This window comes from Rhinopithecus roxellana, chromosome 9 (assembly GCF_007565055.1).
Source record: "Rhinopithecus roxellana isolate Shanxi Qingling chromosome 9, ASM756505v1, whole genome shotgun sequence".
NCBI lineage: Eukaryota > Metazoa > Chordata > Mammalia > Primates > Cercopithecidae > Rhinopithecus > Rhinopithecus roxellana.
This window is the reverse complement of record NC_044557.1, coordinates 132,747,640-132,767,114: the sequence shown is the minus strand read 5'-3', so window position 1 is coordinate 132,767,114 and position 19,475 is coordinate 132,747,640. Positions and strand designations below refer to the sequence as shown.

General features: G+C 36.6%; 1 protein-coding gene and 1 non-coding gene across 2 annotated transcripts in view; one reads left to right on the top strand and one right to left on the bottom strand.

Moving 5' to 3' along the window:
* The window catches only part of PREX2 (phosphatidylinositol-3,4,5-trisphosphate dependent Rac exchange factor 2), a 304,965-nt gene that overhangs the window by 237,283 nt on the left and 48,207 nt on the right, over positions 1-19,475 (top strand). The window contains exons 36-37 of the mRNA XM_010371608.2: positions 11,509-11,575; positions 11,822-12,012. Coding sequence (XP_010369910.1) covers positions 11,509-11,575; positions 11,822-12,012 — 258 coding nt within the window. The remainder of the gene's footprint in view (positions 1-11,508; positions 11,576-11,821; positions 12,013-19,475) is intronic.
* On the bottom strand, positions 5,548-5,654 carry LOC115899864. The gene has a single exon (XR_004059451.1). It is a non-coding gene; the product is annotated as a U6 spliceosomal RNA (small nuclear RNA).

Sequence of the window (19,475 nt, the reverse complement as noted above, 5' to 3'; positions counted from 1 at the left end):
TTTCCAAACCACACCATTGGTTCTTTACAGATGAATATTTTCTTATTTTTGCCTTTTTATCCCTAGCACTTGGCACTGCCTGATTTATGAATTATTTGTTTATGAACAAATAAGTAAATACACAGATCTGGAGTTCAGAGTTATGAGTTTACAGATTAGGGTCTCTGAGAGGAAAGCAAGATGGCCTGGGAAAAGTTTCAAAGTGTGAATAGTGAGACAAGCAGAACCCAAGAAAACAGATGCTTATGGGATAGGCAGTGAAGAGGACACAGAGTAGGTAAAGCAGGGAAAGTGTGTGAGCACCAACAAGGCGCCAGGGCAAAGTCAAAAGGGCAAGAGAATAGAGAATTTGGAGTGGGTGCTACATTTAAGAAGAGATTCAGGACATGATATCTAGAAAGTATCCACTAGATTGGGCCAATGCAGTCATTGGCATCCTTAGAGGGAATGGTTCTCGTAGGATGCCAGTCAGCTGAGGATAGTGGGTTGAAGATTTGGAAGTGGGATTAGCAGACTGGACTTCTTCAGGATAAATTTTGAATGGAACAGGAGAGGAGTTATTGGACTATGTCCGGAAGGGGCATGGAGTGAATGAATATTTATTTCTTAACTAGAATGAATTTGGTCAAGCTTACATTTCTTTGCAGGGAAGACTCAGTATTGCATGAGATTGTCCCTTGTTATTCATTATTGATTTTCATTTTGTCTTTAAATTATTTAATTTTGATTCATTAACAATATTTATTGAGCAACTTCTGTCTGTCAGGTAGTTTCCTAGGTGTTGAGCTTGTGGCGATAAACATGACAAAGTCCCTGTCTTCATGCAGAGTATGTTCAATTCCAACTATTCCCTTAAGATTCACCTTTGATCTGTCAATTCGTGTGAGGAGTGAAGTTACCAAACAGGTATCAAGAGGAAGTTTCAATTATTTGATGTATTCCTCTTACTGTATTCACAATGTCTCTAAATACTGCTAGTGACATCTTTCTAATGTCTGTATATCTATAATTCTAGCCATATTCCATTTTCCTGGCCTTCCCTCTGTAGCAGATGTCTACAGCTATTTATAAGATGAGACTCATTCCTGAATTGTCTGCCTTAATATCTTAGAAGATGGTGACAATTCTATACTGCTTCAGCTGGTTTGAATTAAGCACTTTGGAAGTTTAAAATAGGGTAAAATAGGGTAAAAAAGACCTGGTTTGTCTTTCTCAGTCAGCTATCTTTTTCCTATTATAACTATAGTTTATGAGAGAAATAGTGAAAGGGGACGTATGTTTTGTGATGGAGAAAATTTATTATGCTTGGCAGGATTTTTTCTTGAGCAACAGCTACCATCCGTGATGGATAATTTTCAGTATTTTTGATATGAAATCTTACTTGAAAGAAAACACATTGTCCTTGGAAATGGTTTGGAGCTATTATTCATCAATAAATTTTGAAAATTAATTATGCATTTATTTATTCAACCAAAATATGTTGACAACTCACTGTGTGCCTGGTGCTGTGTGATGGGGTAAAAGAGAAACTGTACGTTGTCTCTGTTTTCAAGGTATTTATGGTTTAGTGGGGAAAGAAACATATAAACAAATCCTTAAGGCATAGCAATACTGAAGCAGCAGATACTGAAGTTAAGGGATATGCCTGGTGCTAGGGTATAGGGAAAAGCTGCTGACTTGAAAGATACAGACAAAGTTTGAGTGAGGAGGTAATGTGGAAGGTGGTTCTGGAAGAATGAATAATAATAATAAGCAACATTGAGGGACTTACTATATATTAGGTACTGTACTTAAGGACCTTGAATTTTGCCAAATAAAGGAAAGCTCAGCCTCTTACAAATTCTAGTGCAAAATTATATAAGCCAAGAGTCAGACACTTAAAATCTCAGTATAATAGTGTGCAACTATGTTTAGTCTTTTCTTAGTTAGAACTGAACAAGAATTTTGCTGTCATTTCTTGCTAGAGTAATTTGTAGGTAAAATGGTGCTATTGTCATCACACTTACTGTGTGACTTGCAAGGGACCCTGAGAATATTGTTCTCTTGACTATAGTTGTCTCTTACTGAAGGAGAGATTGGTAAGCATCCTCACTCTCTAATTTTAAGTTCTGGTGATTGTTAAATACTTTAAGTATTGTGTTTCAATGTTCATGGAGTTGTAGCTAATATACATAAGCTTAAGAAGAATTCCTCCTGCATGTAAAGAATCCTCTTAAAAATGTGCATAATGATTATTTTATGTCTTTAAAATTAAACTTTGTAATACATTTTTTCCTCTGTTAGATCATATATATATATAGTTGTTTCATAGTATTAGTATAGTAACTTCAACCCTTTCTAGCTCTCATGAAATAAAGTTCGATTCAGTTCAATACTACATTAAGAAGTATTAGGTACATGCCATGTTTCGCACTCATTCTCTTACATTATGGGATTACAAATTTAAAAAATGGGTCTCTGCCCACTGAGAGTGCATAATTTAGCACAAGGAACAGGATGAGTGCAACTCAGTATAATAGAGCAGGATAAATTTGTTTCAGTAGAGAAGTTCTCAAGATGTCACATTTGAGCTAAGTTTTGAAGAATCAGTAGAGTTTTGCGAAGCAGAAGGAGGTGAGAGGGAATTCCAGGCAGGAGAGAACCATATGCAGGAAGGTGGGAAAACTTACATGTGGATGGTGTGTTGGGAGAACTCGAGCAAGGACATGGCAAAGCATGGTGTTGAGAGACGGAATGGGAAGTTTGCTAGTAAACAATTAGGAAGGCCCTTGAATGCTTGGCTAAAATGTGAAGCTTTGGGCACTGGAGAAATTTAAATGATATTAAAGCAAGGTAATGGAATGATTATATTTATGCTTTACAAAGGTAATTTTAAAGGTAGATTGGAGTTAAATAGGGTATACAGAGAAAGGACATGGTGGAAAAAGAGTCACCCCATCAACTTGCTATTGATAGTGTCATTGTAAGAATTTTATGATTTTAAACTTAAAAAGTTATTCTTTGGTATGAAGATGCAGAATTGTCTTAAAACATAATTATCAAATTAGATAGAATTATTTTGAAATAATTGACTTGACTTTGATGTTTTTGTATTTGACTTGACTTTGATGTTTTTCCTAGGTATAACGAGATGTTTAGAAAGGATTTGCTTATTTTCCTGTCCATTTCCATGGAGATAATACTCCCTAATGGCAGGACATGGTGTTGCCATTGGAAAATATGTGTATATGCGGTATTTTAACAGTAGGTGGCATCCACAGTGATATGTATATATCACAGGAGCAGGAGAAGGAATGTCACCTTAGCAGAATCATAAAAGAGAGTGCAAAAATCAAAGTGGAGTGATGGAACATTTGGAAAGCAGAGAATAGGATTTCAGCCTGGTCAGGTCACTAATGGAGGCTTCTCAAAGAAAGGAGAGTATTGACAGCAGTGAAGAGTAGAGAGGTGTGTCTCCACTACCTCTCACACCATCATTACTTTTTCAGGGTATAAAAGAAGTCAGGGAAATGCTTTTTACAAAAATATGGTAAAGTCTTAGTTTCTGTAGTCACTTATTGTCTTGTCTTGTTAATATTCTAGCAGGTTTTTTTTAACATTCAAGTAGAAATGAAGCTATTAATTGGTAACAGGCAGTTCAATGACAACTGTGACCTCAGGTGCCCCATTTTTGACAGGCCAAAAGACATCCAGGCAAATAGAAGACTATCTCATTATTCAGAATTTCTCTTCATGTAACTTTAAGTAAAATGCATCCCAGAGAAGTCAATGCTAATGTTTATGGGCACGGGGAAGGTATGTGGGATAGAGGTGCAAATTAATATTCTCCCACTTTCCCACTCATCGTCGTGTATTCTTTAACCGTATGTGGCCACAGGTTGAACCTGTCTGGAGATTTTCATTTATACAGGAGATCAGTGTATCTTCATGAGATTTTCTATGGATTTATATTTTCCTAATTTAGGTGCTGTGGTAGTTAAATTCGGTTTAACAATGAAACTCATAGAGATACCCAGTCACACCTGTAGTCAACTGCTGTACCATTATAATAATGGCATATCTAATCATGTCTATAAATGATATCTGTAATTGATCAAACACTGTTACCATTCTTTTCTGAAATGCAGAGTACTTGATCAAATCGAAAATACTTGTAAAATGCATAAAAGCAACCTAATACGGTTTAGAACATTTTGGGGTAGGAAGCAATATTAGAGGAAGTATATATCTGTCTGACTAAGTGAGAACTTTCTGTAAATGATTATAAATATAGAGAATATCTCATAAGCAATGATCTAGAGAAGAAGCAAGAGTATAGCAGAAATCTGGGCTGAATACTGTAGTTCCTCCTTATTTACAAAGCGCGAGGCTCTTAGGCCTTAATCATCTCTCTTAAGAATTGGATATTCTCCACCATGCCCAGAAAAGGGGGGAGAAGTTTGCCAGATGAGAAGAATGCCACTTTTGTCATTGATTTAACCTCTGTATATTTCCTTTGACAAAATAAATTGGTTTAAATATTTTAAATAAGGCAATTGCATTGTCTTTCCTTGTGTGAAAAAGTGAACATCCCTGGAGCACCAACTTAACCCTGTTGAGCTAGGATTCTCATTACTTACCCACTTGATAAAGCACTTTCCTAATTCTTAAATTAGTATGTTGACTTACATAACTGTCTAAACCAATCTCAGCATTCCTCAGACTCCTTTACTCTCTCATGGCAAACATCAATTCCCTATTTATATCACCAGAGTCTTGTTTTGAATGCTGAATGATTCTTTCCTTTTTAGGGTCTCTTGCAGCATTTAGTTCTCTAAATTTTCATATTTGATGAGTCATGTATTTCCTCCCATTCATCCTTTTGTTTTTCCTTTTTCTGCTGATAGCTAAGTGTTAATTTTGTAGTGCTTCTCTACTGCTTACCAAGTTAATTACAAATCTTTGGTTTGATATTTAATTTCCTTATAATGTGGATTCAGCCTACTTAGCCAGCCTTCTCTCTCTCTCTACCTTACATGAACCCAGTCTTCAGTCACATTGGCTCTGCTCATTGTGTACCTGCTCTGTTGTTTAGGGCATTGCTTCTACTTGAGATACAGCTTTCCCAGTTTGACCTGTCAGAATTCTACCCATGCATCAAAGTCTAACTCCTATGCCATATTCTTATGAGGCCTTCCTTCTGTAGACCCAATGACTCTTTATACCTTTGAACTCACCTGTCACTTCCCTGCCTTGCTTTATAAATACCTGTGTATTTGTCTTCTGGATTAGATGGTATGCAATAAATGACAAGATTTGTTTCATTGTGGTTATTTGACTGGATATATTTATACCACTGCTTACTATAACTTACGTTTTACCACCTCTCTCATTGGTATTTTATCCTATAGGGACTAAATGAAAAAAATAGTGTCATAATATATTCATTTTACATGGCAGAGTTAACTGACTAAGTTATGACAATGAAGCCTGCTGTATGCCAGGCTTCTTACTGTGCAGCCCATATAAAATAGTAGCCATACTTTCAAATGTCTTTTTTTTTTTTTTAATAATATGGAACGCTACACGAATTTGCGTGTCATCCTTGCGCAGGGGCCATGCTAATCTTCTCTGTATCGTTCCAGTTTTAGTATATGTGCTGCCGAAGCGAGCACTCAAATGTCTTAATAAGATTTTGTATACTCAGACAAAGGACCATGATATCATTCTTACTAACCTCAGAAGCATAATAAAATATGGTTAGTTTTGGCATTCCTCAAATTTTGCCATTAACTTTTCCCATAAAATTTGATTAAGGGGCATTGCAAGACTTTTTTAATTAAGGAAAGTGCTTTGGAAATTTATGTACCGTCCACAGTTTGTCAAATTCTGAAAGATACTCATGTTCTACAAATACCTGTAAACATTATGATTGTAAAATATCTGAACAATTTTTTCGGATGAGGAATACCTGAAATTAGTTGTAGCCTCAAGTATAAATTCTTATTTTTAAAAAAAATTGAATTAAAAATCTATTGGCTAATTATATTACATAGGAGTATCAAAGTGGCTTTATTTTCTGGTTATTTCTCTGCACTTCATCCGTTCATAGATATGGTTTATAATATTTTGTTGCCTTTTATTATCATGGATTAACAAATCTTAACTACTAGCACAAGTCTGGATGAGCCAATACAAAATGTAATTCTACATTTTCAGTAAACCTTTGTCTTCTATGAGTATTTTAAATGTTTAAAAAAATGTGTGAAAAATGTTTTAAAAACATTGGATGTTTTCTATCTTAGTTCTGCTATATAGCTGGGGGTTTCTTTGTTTTGTTTTGTTTTGTTTTGAGATGGAGTCTTGCTCTTTTGCCAGGCTGGAGTGCAGTGGCGCTATCTCAGCTCAGAGCAACCTCTGCCTCCCAGGTTCAAGCATTTCTCGTGCCTCAGCCTCCTGAATAGCTGGGATTACAGGTGCTCGCCTCCACGCCTGGCTAATTTTTGTATTTTTAGTAGAGACGGGGTTTCACCATGTTGGTCAAGTTGGTTTTCAACTCCTGACCTCGTGATCTGCCCACCTCGACCTTCCAAAGTGCTGGGATTACAGGTGTGAGCCACCGTGCGCAGCCTATAGCAGTTTTAAAAAGGCAGATTGTTGCTAAATAAAGTTTCACTTGATGTGGGCTACATTTTAAACCTTTAAAAGTTATTTCTCTAACTTATTTTTTTCCTTTAAACATTTGCACCGTTGAATAGTTGAAGACTTGTATCAAGTCAATTTAAGTGAATGTAGCAAAATCAGATCAGCATGATCTAAACAGCTCTTAACTGGCTGAATCAATGACAACTTTTTTTTTTTTTTAAAGGAACATTTTTTTCAGAAAGAAGAGAGTGCTCCATTCTACCAGCTATTTCTGTAGCAATGCTTCCCTTAGGTGGTACTAATGAGCTATGGGCTGCTTTTACAGAATAGTTTTCTTCCCAGATAATTCAAGGTTTAGAAGAGCTGCACCCAGTTAAGCCGTTTAAATGATAGTCTTCTTTCCTTTACTCTGAAAAACATTCTTTTCTTTTTAGGCCTAAATTCTACTTGTACACTGATCATGAAATTACATAGATTCCAAATATCTAACTTAATGTTTATTTCTTAACATGTGTCATAAAGTATTTCAGATTACCTCCACAGAAAGCAGGAAGGCTTCGACCTTAATATTATGCCTTATCATAGCTAAAAATTGTCCAGAGATGCTTCCCACTGCGTGTACTTGAATAATAGTTATTATTGTCTATTGAATGAGTCCTATATGCCTATCACACTAGTGATCATTTCATATGCATTAATTTAATCTTCAACACCATGCTATGTCAGATAATTCTAATATCCATTTTGAAAATAAGAAAACTGACACTTTGAGAGGCGAATTTGACTGTGACTTGGCACTATTTTTTACCACATTGCTTTTTCTACCAAGTTTACTTGAGAAAAGGCATGAGGACATCTGATCAAGGTACTTCTGTGGGTTCCAGCTTTGAGGTGTTGCCTCTGTTCCAAGCATATAACAAATGCTAGATAAAATATGAGGATAGAAAATGCAAAAGTCACAGCTGGGCTCAAAAACAGTTTGTTGTCTCCATGGCCCAAGAATGGAAATGAAATGCAAGTGATGAGTTGTGGGCTACACTGAGGCCTCTGGCCTGCTGGACTCCGGAGGTGGACAGAGGGGCTGGTTCAGTGTCTGCAGGGCAATGGGACATAAAAGTTATTGTACACTGGGTGGAAATCCAGAGCCATCCTCACTTTGAAACCAGGTAGTAGAGGACTCCACTTCTGAATGAAGGATGAAAAATCTGCTGGTCACTATTGCTTGAGAGGAGCTTTTGTGAAGCTTGGTGTTTAAGATGGGAAGAGGAAGTCGTTTTAGGCATGGCCCTAAACCACTGAACCAAACTAAACCAAATCCCTCACTAGTTCAGGGACATGACTGGTGATAATCCAGATGTCAAAACAATGTCATAGTCAGATCAGATATAAAACTGCTTGCAAATGTGTGATCCTGGGCACAAAACCATTTTTAAGAGAAGGATAATGAGAGAGAGAGGGGATGGAGCTATATCAAAAAAAACTAAATAAAAATAATTTAAAAATCATCCCACTTCAAATGAACTTACAAAACCTAATTCCAAAGCGCATGAGGAGACCTAACAGTAAGAAAGACAGCCAACAAAATGGACCATTAAAATGAGTTTTCCCCAGAGTATTTAATATATTGAAACAGCCTGGCAAAGTCTATTTTGGATGCCCAAAGGAATGCCATTGTATTAGTCTGTTCTCATGTTGCTAATAAAGACATACTTGAGACTGGGCAGTTTATAAAGGAAAAGGTTTAATGGACTCACAGTTCCACATGGCTGGGGAGGCCTCATATTCATGGCTGAAGAGCAAAGTCACATGTTACATGAAGGCAGGCAAGAGACTTTTGCAAGGGAACTCCCACATACAAAACCATCAGATCTCGTGAGACTTACCACCATGAGAACAGTAAGGGGGAAACAGCTCCCCTGATTCAATTATCTCCATCTGGTCCTACCCTTGACACGTGAGGATTATAACAATTCAAGGTGAGATTTGGGTGGGGACAAAACCAAACCATATCAGTCATCCATAAAGAAACAAAAATGTCAAATCATTATTTATTTACAAATATTTATTAAGATCGTACTGTGTTCCACATATTATTACAGGTGCTAGAAATGTAGAAATGAATAAAAATAAATAAATCCATATCTACTAGAGGACTTGCATTCTAGTGGGGAGTTTACATTTTAGTGGCAGAAATGAAATAAGAGTAGGTGAACAGGAGGCTTCCACTGTATCTGTAATATTTTATTTATTTAAAAGGTGAAGCAAAAGAGCAAAATGCTCATACTCATTAAAGCATGGAGCATTAAGTGGGTTTTCACAGTTTAATCCTACATAAGTACCTATACAATTGAAATGAAAGGACACACAGACTTTTCAGTAGAACATGCATTGTTGGACATAGCAATAATATTTAAAATGTCCAGTCTTCTGGCAATGAGGCAAGTTCCATGGCCGTTTACCTCTGTGGCTCCCAACTTGCTTAGGGTAAAACCTTATCAGGGCCTGTAAGGTCCTGGGGTCTACCTTTGTGGCCTCACTTGCTCATTCACTCTGCCCCAGCTCCTACCCCATTGCATGCTTTTGTACCTCACAAAATTCAAGCTCATTTCCTCTTGTGATGACAGCACTCCTCTTGAATTATCTCTCTTTTAGATACTGGGGAAAATCTTGAAAATTTTCAAATGATGTCTCAAATGAGGCCTTTGATTTTAGTCATGGAAATAACCCTTCGGTCTTATTTTGCTCTCGATCTAGTGCTTTTAGTAGACACTAATTCACTCAGCTAGATAGAGCTGTATTTTCATGGCACTTGATGGATGTTCCACTTTGCAGTGTCTCATGTCACCATGACCCAGTCTAGAGGGTTGCTGCCTGGGGTTGCTGTAGCCCCCACACTCCCATCAGTGTTATGTGCTCAGGCTTAGGGAACTGCAGATGGTACCTGGAAATGTCTTAGGAGTGCAGAGTGAGTTATAATGAATAACAGCCAATCTTGGATGCTGAGTTGTTTACGAAACTTTTTTAGGAGGGTTTAATATGTGTTTTAGACAAGAAGAAACTGCTTCTCAATAAGAATGAGCATAATTGTCATTTTGGAAGTTAGTCTTTAGAGCTAAAGCATTCGTAAGTTAAAGTATAGAGCTTGACTAATCCATGTCACTTTATTTTTAAAAGACAAAACACTATTGCTAGTAATGGGAATATCACTCTGTGTGGGTGTGAACACATATGTTCAGTGGGACTCAAAAAACCCACGCAGGGTGCAGAGTTGTCCCTCACTGATTTTGCCCAATTATACTGTGAATTCGATAATAATTTACCAACACTTTGAAGTCCTGCAGATGCTCTGAAACAGCAATATAATCAGATTTTATTTGAATATCTAATATGACAACTCACTCTAATAGGGACTTATTTTGTTCTACCAACATTAAAATGTCACATTCTAGAAATGTGAAGTTTGTCACCTCATCAAAAATAGATATAGATACTAGATGGTTAATTTGAATGTATTTAATGACATTGAACTGTACACTTGAGAATTTTAAAACGGCATAATATGCAGCTATAAAAAAAACACTGAGATTATGTCCCCTGTAGCAACATGGATGGAGTTGGAGGCATTATCCTAACTGAAATAACTCAGACACAGAAAATTAACTACCGTATCTTCCCACTTACACAGAGATGGAAGCAATAGACACTTTCACAACCCCCTTCCCAACCTCTTCCCACTTGTGGAGAGGTTGGGAAGGGGATGAGGGTTGAAAACTTGCCTATTGGGTACAGTGGTCACCATTTGAATGATGGGCACAGTAGAAGCCCAAATTCCATCATTATGTAATATATCCATGTAAAAAAATGAATCTAAAAATAAACTAAATTAAAAGAATGGTTAAAATGCTAAATTTTGTGTTTTACTGTATACATTTTACCATCACTAAAAAAAAAAAAAAAAAAAAAAAAAAACAGATACTAAGTCAAATAAAATGTAACTATTTTATCTTCATAGATCATTCCCTTAAAATTCTTGTTTAGTATTGAGCCACAAACCAAGCAAACACAGCAATAATTCTTTGGAAATTGCTGTAATTATTGCAGGGCACTAGGATTCCACTTTGGGTATTATAATGGCTATTTTAATACACAAATGGCATGGAATACTATACAGCCATAAAAAAGAGATGATATCCTTTGCAGTGTGTCCTTTGTTTTTTTGCACAAAGTGTATTAGGTCACTAGGATTCCACTTTGTGTGTTGAAATAATCATTATCATATTATATCCTGGTAACAAAAAAGAGCCACTGAACCCTCAGATAGAGTTTCACTTCTAATCAGAGCATAGCTTGGTGCTGGAAAGAATCGCCTCAGTGTTCTGTTTAAAGTTAGGTTTTTATAAGCATTTGTTTCATAATCTTTCTCACAATAAATGAAAATCAGATAATGTTCTTCAATAGTCACAAAAATATATTTCAACTTTTTAATAGTATTGATCATTATAAATATTAATAAGCACTTATTCTGTGCTATGCACTGTTCTGCATATTATACCTGCATTAACTCATTTAGTTTTGGCAGTCGTATGAAGTAGAAGCTAATGCTTTCCTAAAATTACAAATGAGAAATCTGAGCATAGACAAGTGATCTCTCCAAGGCTGCACAATCTGTAATAGACCCCATGGTAATTTTCAACATCTTTTTTAAATGGAATTTTAACCATCTCTTTTAAATGGTTGACATTTGTGCAATCCCAGCCTTCTAATGTTCAGCGCTTTTGTTTATTCACTTGTTTTTAAAAGGAAGTCAGTGATTCTTGAACATCTTCATGCATGTTATGTCTTTGTCTAACAACAAATGATAACTTATTCCTTGGATTCTTACAGGGCGTTCTACTTGGACAAGTCAAATTCACCACCAAACTCCACTTCCAAAGCTGCCTATGTAGATAAGGTAAAAACAGATGATTATATTTATTGGTGCTTTTTTATTTAAGTATCTCCCTTATTTAATTTTTCTGCTGTTGTTCTTGAGCAATGAGTAATTATAAATATTTGTAGTCTTTAATTCCGCTACCACCAAAACAAAATAATATTTTAGACTATTCTTTAACAGCTATACCAACTATGAATTTTAACCCATCTAAAAGGATTTTACTAAACATGCTGAACTTGACATTCATCACTTTTTTTTCTGCAGCTAATGAGGCCTCTCAACGCTTTGGATGAACTTTACCGACTGGTAGCCTCGTTTATCAGATCCAAGCGCACAGCTGCCTGTGCAAACACAGCGTGCAGTGCCTCTGGCGTTGGACTGCTGTCAGTTTCCTCGGAGCTGTGCACCAGGCTAGGCGCCTGCCACATCCTCATGTGCAGCAGCGGTGTGCATCGGTATGTGACCCTCCCGCCTTGCTTGCCTCTTCGTTAGTCGCACTTTATTTGATGGTTTTTGTTGACATTTTGGCTTCACAAAATTAAAACTGGAAACATTCGAAAGACTCGGGTGTATCTGGAATAAGATTTTGGATGTTTTCTGGTTTTAATTCTTGTATTTTCAGTGACTGTTTAGTCATACACATGAAGGCAATCCCACGTTTATATCATTGTGGCCCAAAATCTTATCATACTTGCATTTATATTAACATACTTGCATTTTAGGTAAAAATGCGCATTCATTTTATTCACTAGAGGAATTTGTTTAGTAGGAGCTGACTCAACTAGCTCACAAAACTGGTTTTCTCACTGCATTTGATAGACAGTCCACTATTCAGTGGTTCCAATCCCTACATCCCGAGTGTTGTGAGCTAGATGCTGCTTGGAGTTGCAACTGCTTTCTAACTCCTGGCAAAGTTGTGGTCCAGGAGCTCACACAATGTGCTATTCCAGAAAATGTAAAGGGAAGTATTTGATGGGTTCTTTTTGGGTGGTTTATCTTAGGCAACTGTGGTCTGTCTGGGGCAGCCAAGATAGGCATATAAATACATCAGACTTAGACTCAAAGTGTGAGTGGGAATCCCTGAGTCAAGTCCCTCTTCATAATCATATGCTGTCGCCTCTCCATTGCCACAAGGAAACAGAATCAAGTAAATGGAAATAATAGGACAGAATTTTAGTCCTTGTTTTAATCTAAGTAGGGAACTAGTCTGTCATGAGACAGTCTCTTCTTCTATTTATTAACTTTTATCATACTTTAAGTTCTGGGGTACATGAGCAGAATATGCAGTTTTGTTACATAGGTATACATGTGCCATGGTGGTTTGCTGCACCCATCAACCCGTCACCTACATTAGGTCGCTTTGATTTCGAGGATAGTGTTTACTTATTCAAATTTACTTGGCACTGAATCCATGAAAAGGATTGCAGTCAGTGCTATTGGCTGTGTAATAGAAAGTGTTCATGTCAGAGACATAAAACATGAAGAGCAAGCAAAAAAATTTCAAAAAATGTTAACATAAAATAACATAATGATAAAAATACACACGCATACAACACACACAACTCAAGAACAAGAAAACATAAATGTAGGAAAGTTGCAGCTAAAGAGTAGGATTCAGAGGGAGAATAGATCTTTGAGATGGTTAGACATGGGAACTCTTCATGGAGAAAGTGATGTTTGAATTGGGTTTTCATGGATCAGGTTATAGAGGCAGAAAAGAAAGAAAGGTCATTGAAGGCAGTAGCTTCGCCATCTGGGAAAATCCATTTTGACTTGAGATGGCCACATTCTAGTTTTCAGGCCCTATGCAGCATGAATGTGCTTATGAAAAATGGCAAGAGTATTTCTCTAAAAAGAACATTAAATTTTTGTAGTTGGCAAAATATGCAGAATTTTTCACTTTAATTTTTATTGCTGTGTACTTTGCTGTCTCTTGCAAGCTTTTTAAAATCTTAATTGAAAATATCTCTATCTGAATGGATCAAAGATTTGAAAGATTTTTTGCTAGCAAAGAAATAATATCTTCCTTCTGATAAACTTATGTTCATATGGTCTGTTTCTATTCATTCATTCATTATTCATTCATTCAATAAATATGCATTGAGCACCAATCATGTGCCAGCACTGTTCTGGTTGCTGAGGACACAGCATTGAGAAAATAAAGTCCCTACTTTCATATAGTATATACTGCATTGGGGGGAAATAGTTGATAAAGTAAACAAATAAATATGTAATGTAGCAGGTGGAATAAATCCAAAAAAGAACAGAATTCAAGTGAATAAAGGAAGATAGGGTAGGGAAAAGACAGGCAGATTAAATTAGCATTAATATCTAGATATTTTAATGCCAACCTGAATCAGATGGGGAGATTTGCGATGGGGGATTTCATAAGACACTGGTATAAAATGAAGGAGTGGTCGGGTGCAGTGGCTCATGCACTTTGGGAGGCTCAGGTGGGCAGATCACTTGAGGTCAGGAGTTCAAGAGCAAACTGGTCAACATGGTGAAACCCCCTCTCTACTAAAAAAAAATAGAAAAATTAGCCAGGCATGGTGGTAAGTGCCTGTAATCCCCGCTACTCAGGAGGCTGAGGCAGGAGAATTGTTTGAATCTGGGAGGCGGTGGTTACAGTGAATGGAGATCACATCACTGCACTCCAGCCTGGGTAACAGAGTTAGACTGTGTCTCAAAGAACAAAAAAGCAAAAACAAACAAACAAACAAACAAAAACCAAAAAAATAAAAACGAAGGAGTGAGTCATGCAGATATCTCAGAGAAAGAGCATTGAGATCATAGGGAGCAGCAGCTCAAGTGTCCTCAAGTGGGAAAGTGCACCATGTGTTCAAGCAACAACAAGGAGTCCATTGTGGCCTCAACAAAGCGTCATTGCCTTGAGTACTTGTGCTCTTCTCTTCTCTTACCCTGGTATATCAGAGGTCTGGATACGCTAGAACCAAGGGGGTACTTCAGACTTTGGAACTATAAGCACCTCCTCTTAACTCCACATTAATATACTGAAAGGTAATTCAGTTAAATCTGCCATTTAACCCTACAGACCATGACTAAGTTGTCCAAATTACTCTCTCAGATGTTTCACGAGCAATTTTAGAATTAGACTGGTGTTGTATAAGGGAAATAGATTGATGTTCCATGGCTATTTTAAACTTACTATGTGCATTGATTAGTGTGTTAGAATCACAAGGGACATTGACATTTTAAAATACTTTTACTTTCTTGATTTCTACAATTCAAAATAAATACAGCTTTCATTAATTCACTTCACGAGATATTTACCAAGCTGTGGGCACCAATGCCCCATAACAGGGGGTGAATTTAAGGTCAAAACTATTTGAAAATTGTATAGTTTTATTTTTCCAGTATGCAGAATAAAATGGGGAATATAAAATAGTCTTTAATTTTTCAGTGAAGGCTATGCTTAGATTTTTCATGATGATAAGATATGTGCTAATTTATATTAGGATCCAAAAGCCCACAGAAGGCTGTTCCTAAAATAATCCTTTAGTAATTCTAATTTAGACAGCTAGAGAGGAACCCAAGCAGATCCACACCTGCATGCAACATTAAACATGGAGGTTTACCCTCAGGTTCTAACAGAGGGGAGAAATTCACAGCGTGAATCAGAATAAATATTACAGAAGCCATTTTTATCATTTACTTTTAAAATCAAGATAAAAAAGTCAACAATATGGTATCCACATTAGATAGTCAATTTCCTGCCTTTTCTGATTTCACTGGACAGAAGGAGGATCTAAAATGTTTTTTAAAACTATCGAATTATATTGCATGTGTTTGATATTAATGGGAAGAATGGTTTTTCAGAATGAAAAGGCAGATTTAATTAGCATTTATGTCTAGATGTTTTCATGCCAATCTGAATCAGATGGCAGAGCTACATACAATAGTGAATATGAGATTAGTAGGAATAGAATTCAGGATGAATTATTAAAATCTTCCCAAAGCATTTAGCCTGGTTTTGTTTTCAGTAAATTATCTTTTGTAGAGTACTCTTTTTGTGTGAATGACAAGTCTCCTGATGGACTTTCTTGTCCGTATGCTGTTCAACCATTCGCTTACGTTTAATATCATCATTGCTATTAAATAGTGGCAGAGGAGCAGGCTGGACTCTTTTGAGTTGATCAGATTTTTGCCTTTTAATTAATATAAATATGATTAAAAGGTAGTTAAATATATAGAAAAAAATTCTATTCTGTCATCCTTTTTCGTTTTCATTTTGTATTATCTCTAGTAACTTCTATCAAACAACACACATCTGAACATAGTTTCATTTATATATATATATAGTGTCTTATTTGTGCTGCTATAAGAAAATACATGATACTGAGTGATAGAGTTTAGATCTGTGTCCCCACCCAAATCTCATGTTGAAATGTGAACCCCAATGTTGAAAGTGGGGCCTGGTGGGAGGTGATTGGATCGTGGGGATGGATCCCTCCATGAATGATTTAGCACCATCCCCAGTTTACACGAGATCTGCTTGTTTAAACATGTATGGCACCTCTCCCCCAATCTCTCTTCCTCCTGCTCCAGCCATGTAAGAGGTGCCTACTTCCCCTTCACCTTCCACCATGATTGTAAATTTCCTAAGGCCTCCCCAGAGGCAGAAGCCGCTGAACCCTGTGAAATAGTTCCCATTTCCCAGAACTATATGCCAATTAAAGCTCTTTTCTTTATAAATTACCCAGTCTCAGGTATTTCTTTATAGCAGTACAAGAACGGACTAACACACTGAGTCATTTTTAAAGAGCAGAAATGTATTTTCTCATAGTTCTGGAGACAGGGAAGTTCAAGATCAAAGCACTGGCAGATTCAGTGTCTGGTGAGAGTCCTGGTTTCTGCTTCCAGGATGGTACCTTGAACCCTATATTCTCACATTACAGAAGAGCAAAAGGGAGGGAAGAGCTCCCCGAACCTCTTTTATAAGGTGTTAATTCATTCACAAGACCCCCACTCTCATGACTAAATCACCTCTGACGTGGTTTGGCCCTGTGTCCCCACCCAAATCTCATCTCAAATTCGAATCCCCATAATCCCCACATGTCAAGGGCAGGGCCAGGTGGAGGTAACTGGATGATGGGGGCAGTTTCCCCCATGCCGTTCTCATAACAGTAAGTGAGTTCTCATGAGAGCTGATGGTTTTATAAGTATCTGGCATTTCCCCTGCTTGCACTGACCTTATTCTGCTTCCCTATGCAAAAGGTGCCTGCTTCTCTTTTGCCTCCTGCCATGATTGTAAGTTTTCTAAGGCTTCCCCAGCAATGTAGAACTGTGAGTCAATTAAACCTCTTTCTTTCATAAATCACCCAGTCTTAGGTATTTCCTCACAGCAGTGTGAGAACGGACTAATACAACCTCCTAAAGGCCCCGCCTCTTAATATTATCACATTGGTGATCAAGTTTCAACATATGAATTTGGAAGGACACATTTGGACCAGAGCATATAGTTTAATAATCTGCCTTATACTTGTAGCATATATATGTGACATATGATATATATATATAGCATATATATGCTATATATAATGCTACATCTATATGCTACATATATAATGCTATATATGCTATATATATATATATATTTAAAATGAGCACATAGACTTTCTTAGTCTCATTTTTATTTGCTGCATAATATGTCAACCAGTTTTATACCACAATTAACTAAACTATTAGTTTAGTGATTTGTTTCTCAATTGTATATAATAAATTACAGAGTGGCATCTTTCTCTATGTTGCTGTTCAAATTTCAGTTTTATTTTCCATTAATCTAAAAGAAAAAAGCCAAACAAAAATATTGCTCAGGTAAAATCACTGTATCAAAGAGTTTAAACCTTCTTAGTTGATATATTGTTCAAATTCCCAAAAGAGTTATCCTCATGTACAATACACCAGTGGAATAGATAGTTGTGAAGCAATTTCACCCTTGCTGTGTCTGCAGAAGGTATTAGAATCCATTTATATATTGTACTTCTTTACTAGATGTACAATTAAATTTCCATTGTTACTTAATTTGTCCTTTTTTGATGAACAAATAAAAGTATTTGATATATTTTGAATTTCTTTCTCTACTAAGACTTGTGCTATTTATATTTATATACCTGCTTTGTGGGCAGAGTTATTTTTTGCCAAATTGAATATTTTTAAGATATTGAATCAGCACTGTGGCTTTTCAGATTTGCTTTTGTACCCATGCCAGTTATTGTGGCAGGCAATCAAAAAGCTTGCTACCAGGATTTCTAAATTTCTTTTATTTCTTATTGCAGCATCCATTCAATGTAGTGTTTTAATTTGTTTTGGTTCTTTATTTCCACCCTGCTTAATAGCCAAATGTTTTTCTTTAACCAATATAAATCAGTATACAGCAAACGTTATAAAGCCCGAAGCATGAGTCTTACTGAGTCCAAAAACAAAAATGCCATTTTCCTCCCTCCACATTCATTTCTGCCTCCTTAGCCAGTAGGAACAAGTGCGTAGAAATTTGCAGAGTCTACTTGAAAGAATAAAGGATATGTGTAAGAAATTTCCAGTGAGGGTGAGAAATCTGGAATCACAGTTTCCCCCTGTAATGACTTGTTCCAGAGAGTTTTTGTCTTCATATTCTCTTCACTCTATATTTTTAAATAATAGATTATCAGTGGTGTCAGAGTCTTGGTCTGGCCATGTGGGAAGGTGGGTGACTTGAGTGTAGGCCTCATGCTCTGAGTAGTGTGTGATGTCTTCAAATCAAAACACTGGAGATCTGTATATATGAGTTGACTTTTATCTTCATGCTTTGTTATGAGGGTGAATCTCTTCCAGGAAACAGGGTCCTGGATTTTTAACTAGCATACCCTGTGGTCCATCATCTGGTGGGAGTTGTTAGTGGCACCATCAACAAGGCCTTGCTGCATTGGCATGGGGTGGGGGGGGGTCACCAGCACCCAGTTCCAGGTGGCATCTTAAATATCCTGTGTGCAGAGCCCCACACAGGTGTGAGAGAAAGTCTGGCAAGACCAGCCCATTATCATTGATAAAACACATAATAATGATGACCATCAAGCTAGCTACTATCCATGTAATCCAGTGTTAGGCTACTTGAATATGTAGTAGAAGTTAGCTTTAACATATGTAAAGTTTTTTCCCCAAAATGCACTTTTTAGTTGATGATTTGGAAATTGAGGTATATTTCACATTTATCAATGCTGCAGATTGGGGTTGAATTACCAAGATTCTACTGAGGCTTCTCCCACCGACAGAAGCTAATGTAAACCGTCTTCTAACTAGAACCCAGAACCCAAAATATGACTATAAGACTTTGTTAAAAAAGTGAAATTTATAAGGGAAAATATAAAAACAACTAACAAGAAACTTGTATTACCAATATGGTTAATGGAACAGTTATTATTTCAAATGAGGATGAACAGTATGATTACTCTCAGTTCATGTAAGCAATAGAAAAAATCTTATTCAGGTAACTATCAATTAACAATTTAAAAACCCACTTTTGTTGGAACTTTTAAAGGACTCTTCCTTTGTAATACTTTATTCTGTCATTACCCTGACATCAAAGGACAAATTGACAAATAGGCCCAGATTAGGTAATGCAGAATCTTTTAAAAGTAGAGCATTCAAGGTAACCTGTCTTAGGTAATCAAAGAGTTCCCATAGGGCAGACGATGAAGCTGCATCTTTTCTCTACTGTGCAATGAAGACGTATTAAGTAAAAGGAATAGGTTTACTCTAATGATTTCTATATGTAGGTTAGATTCTATGTATGGGACAGAAAAAATAACTTCAATAAGCAAATAAAGGTTTCAAATGTATTTATTTACTTTTTGTGCAAAAAAGTTTGGAAAGATCCAGTAACAAGATTAGAGGAGACACTTGAATTTTATATCACTAG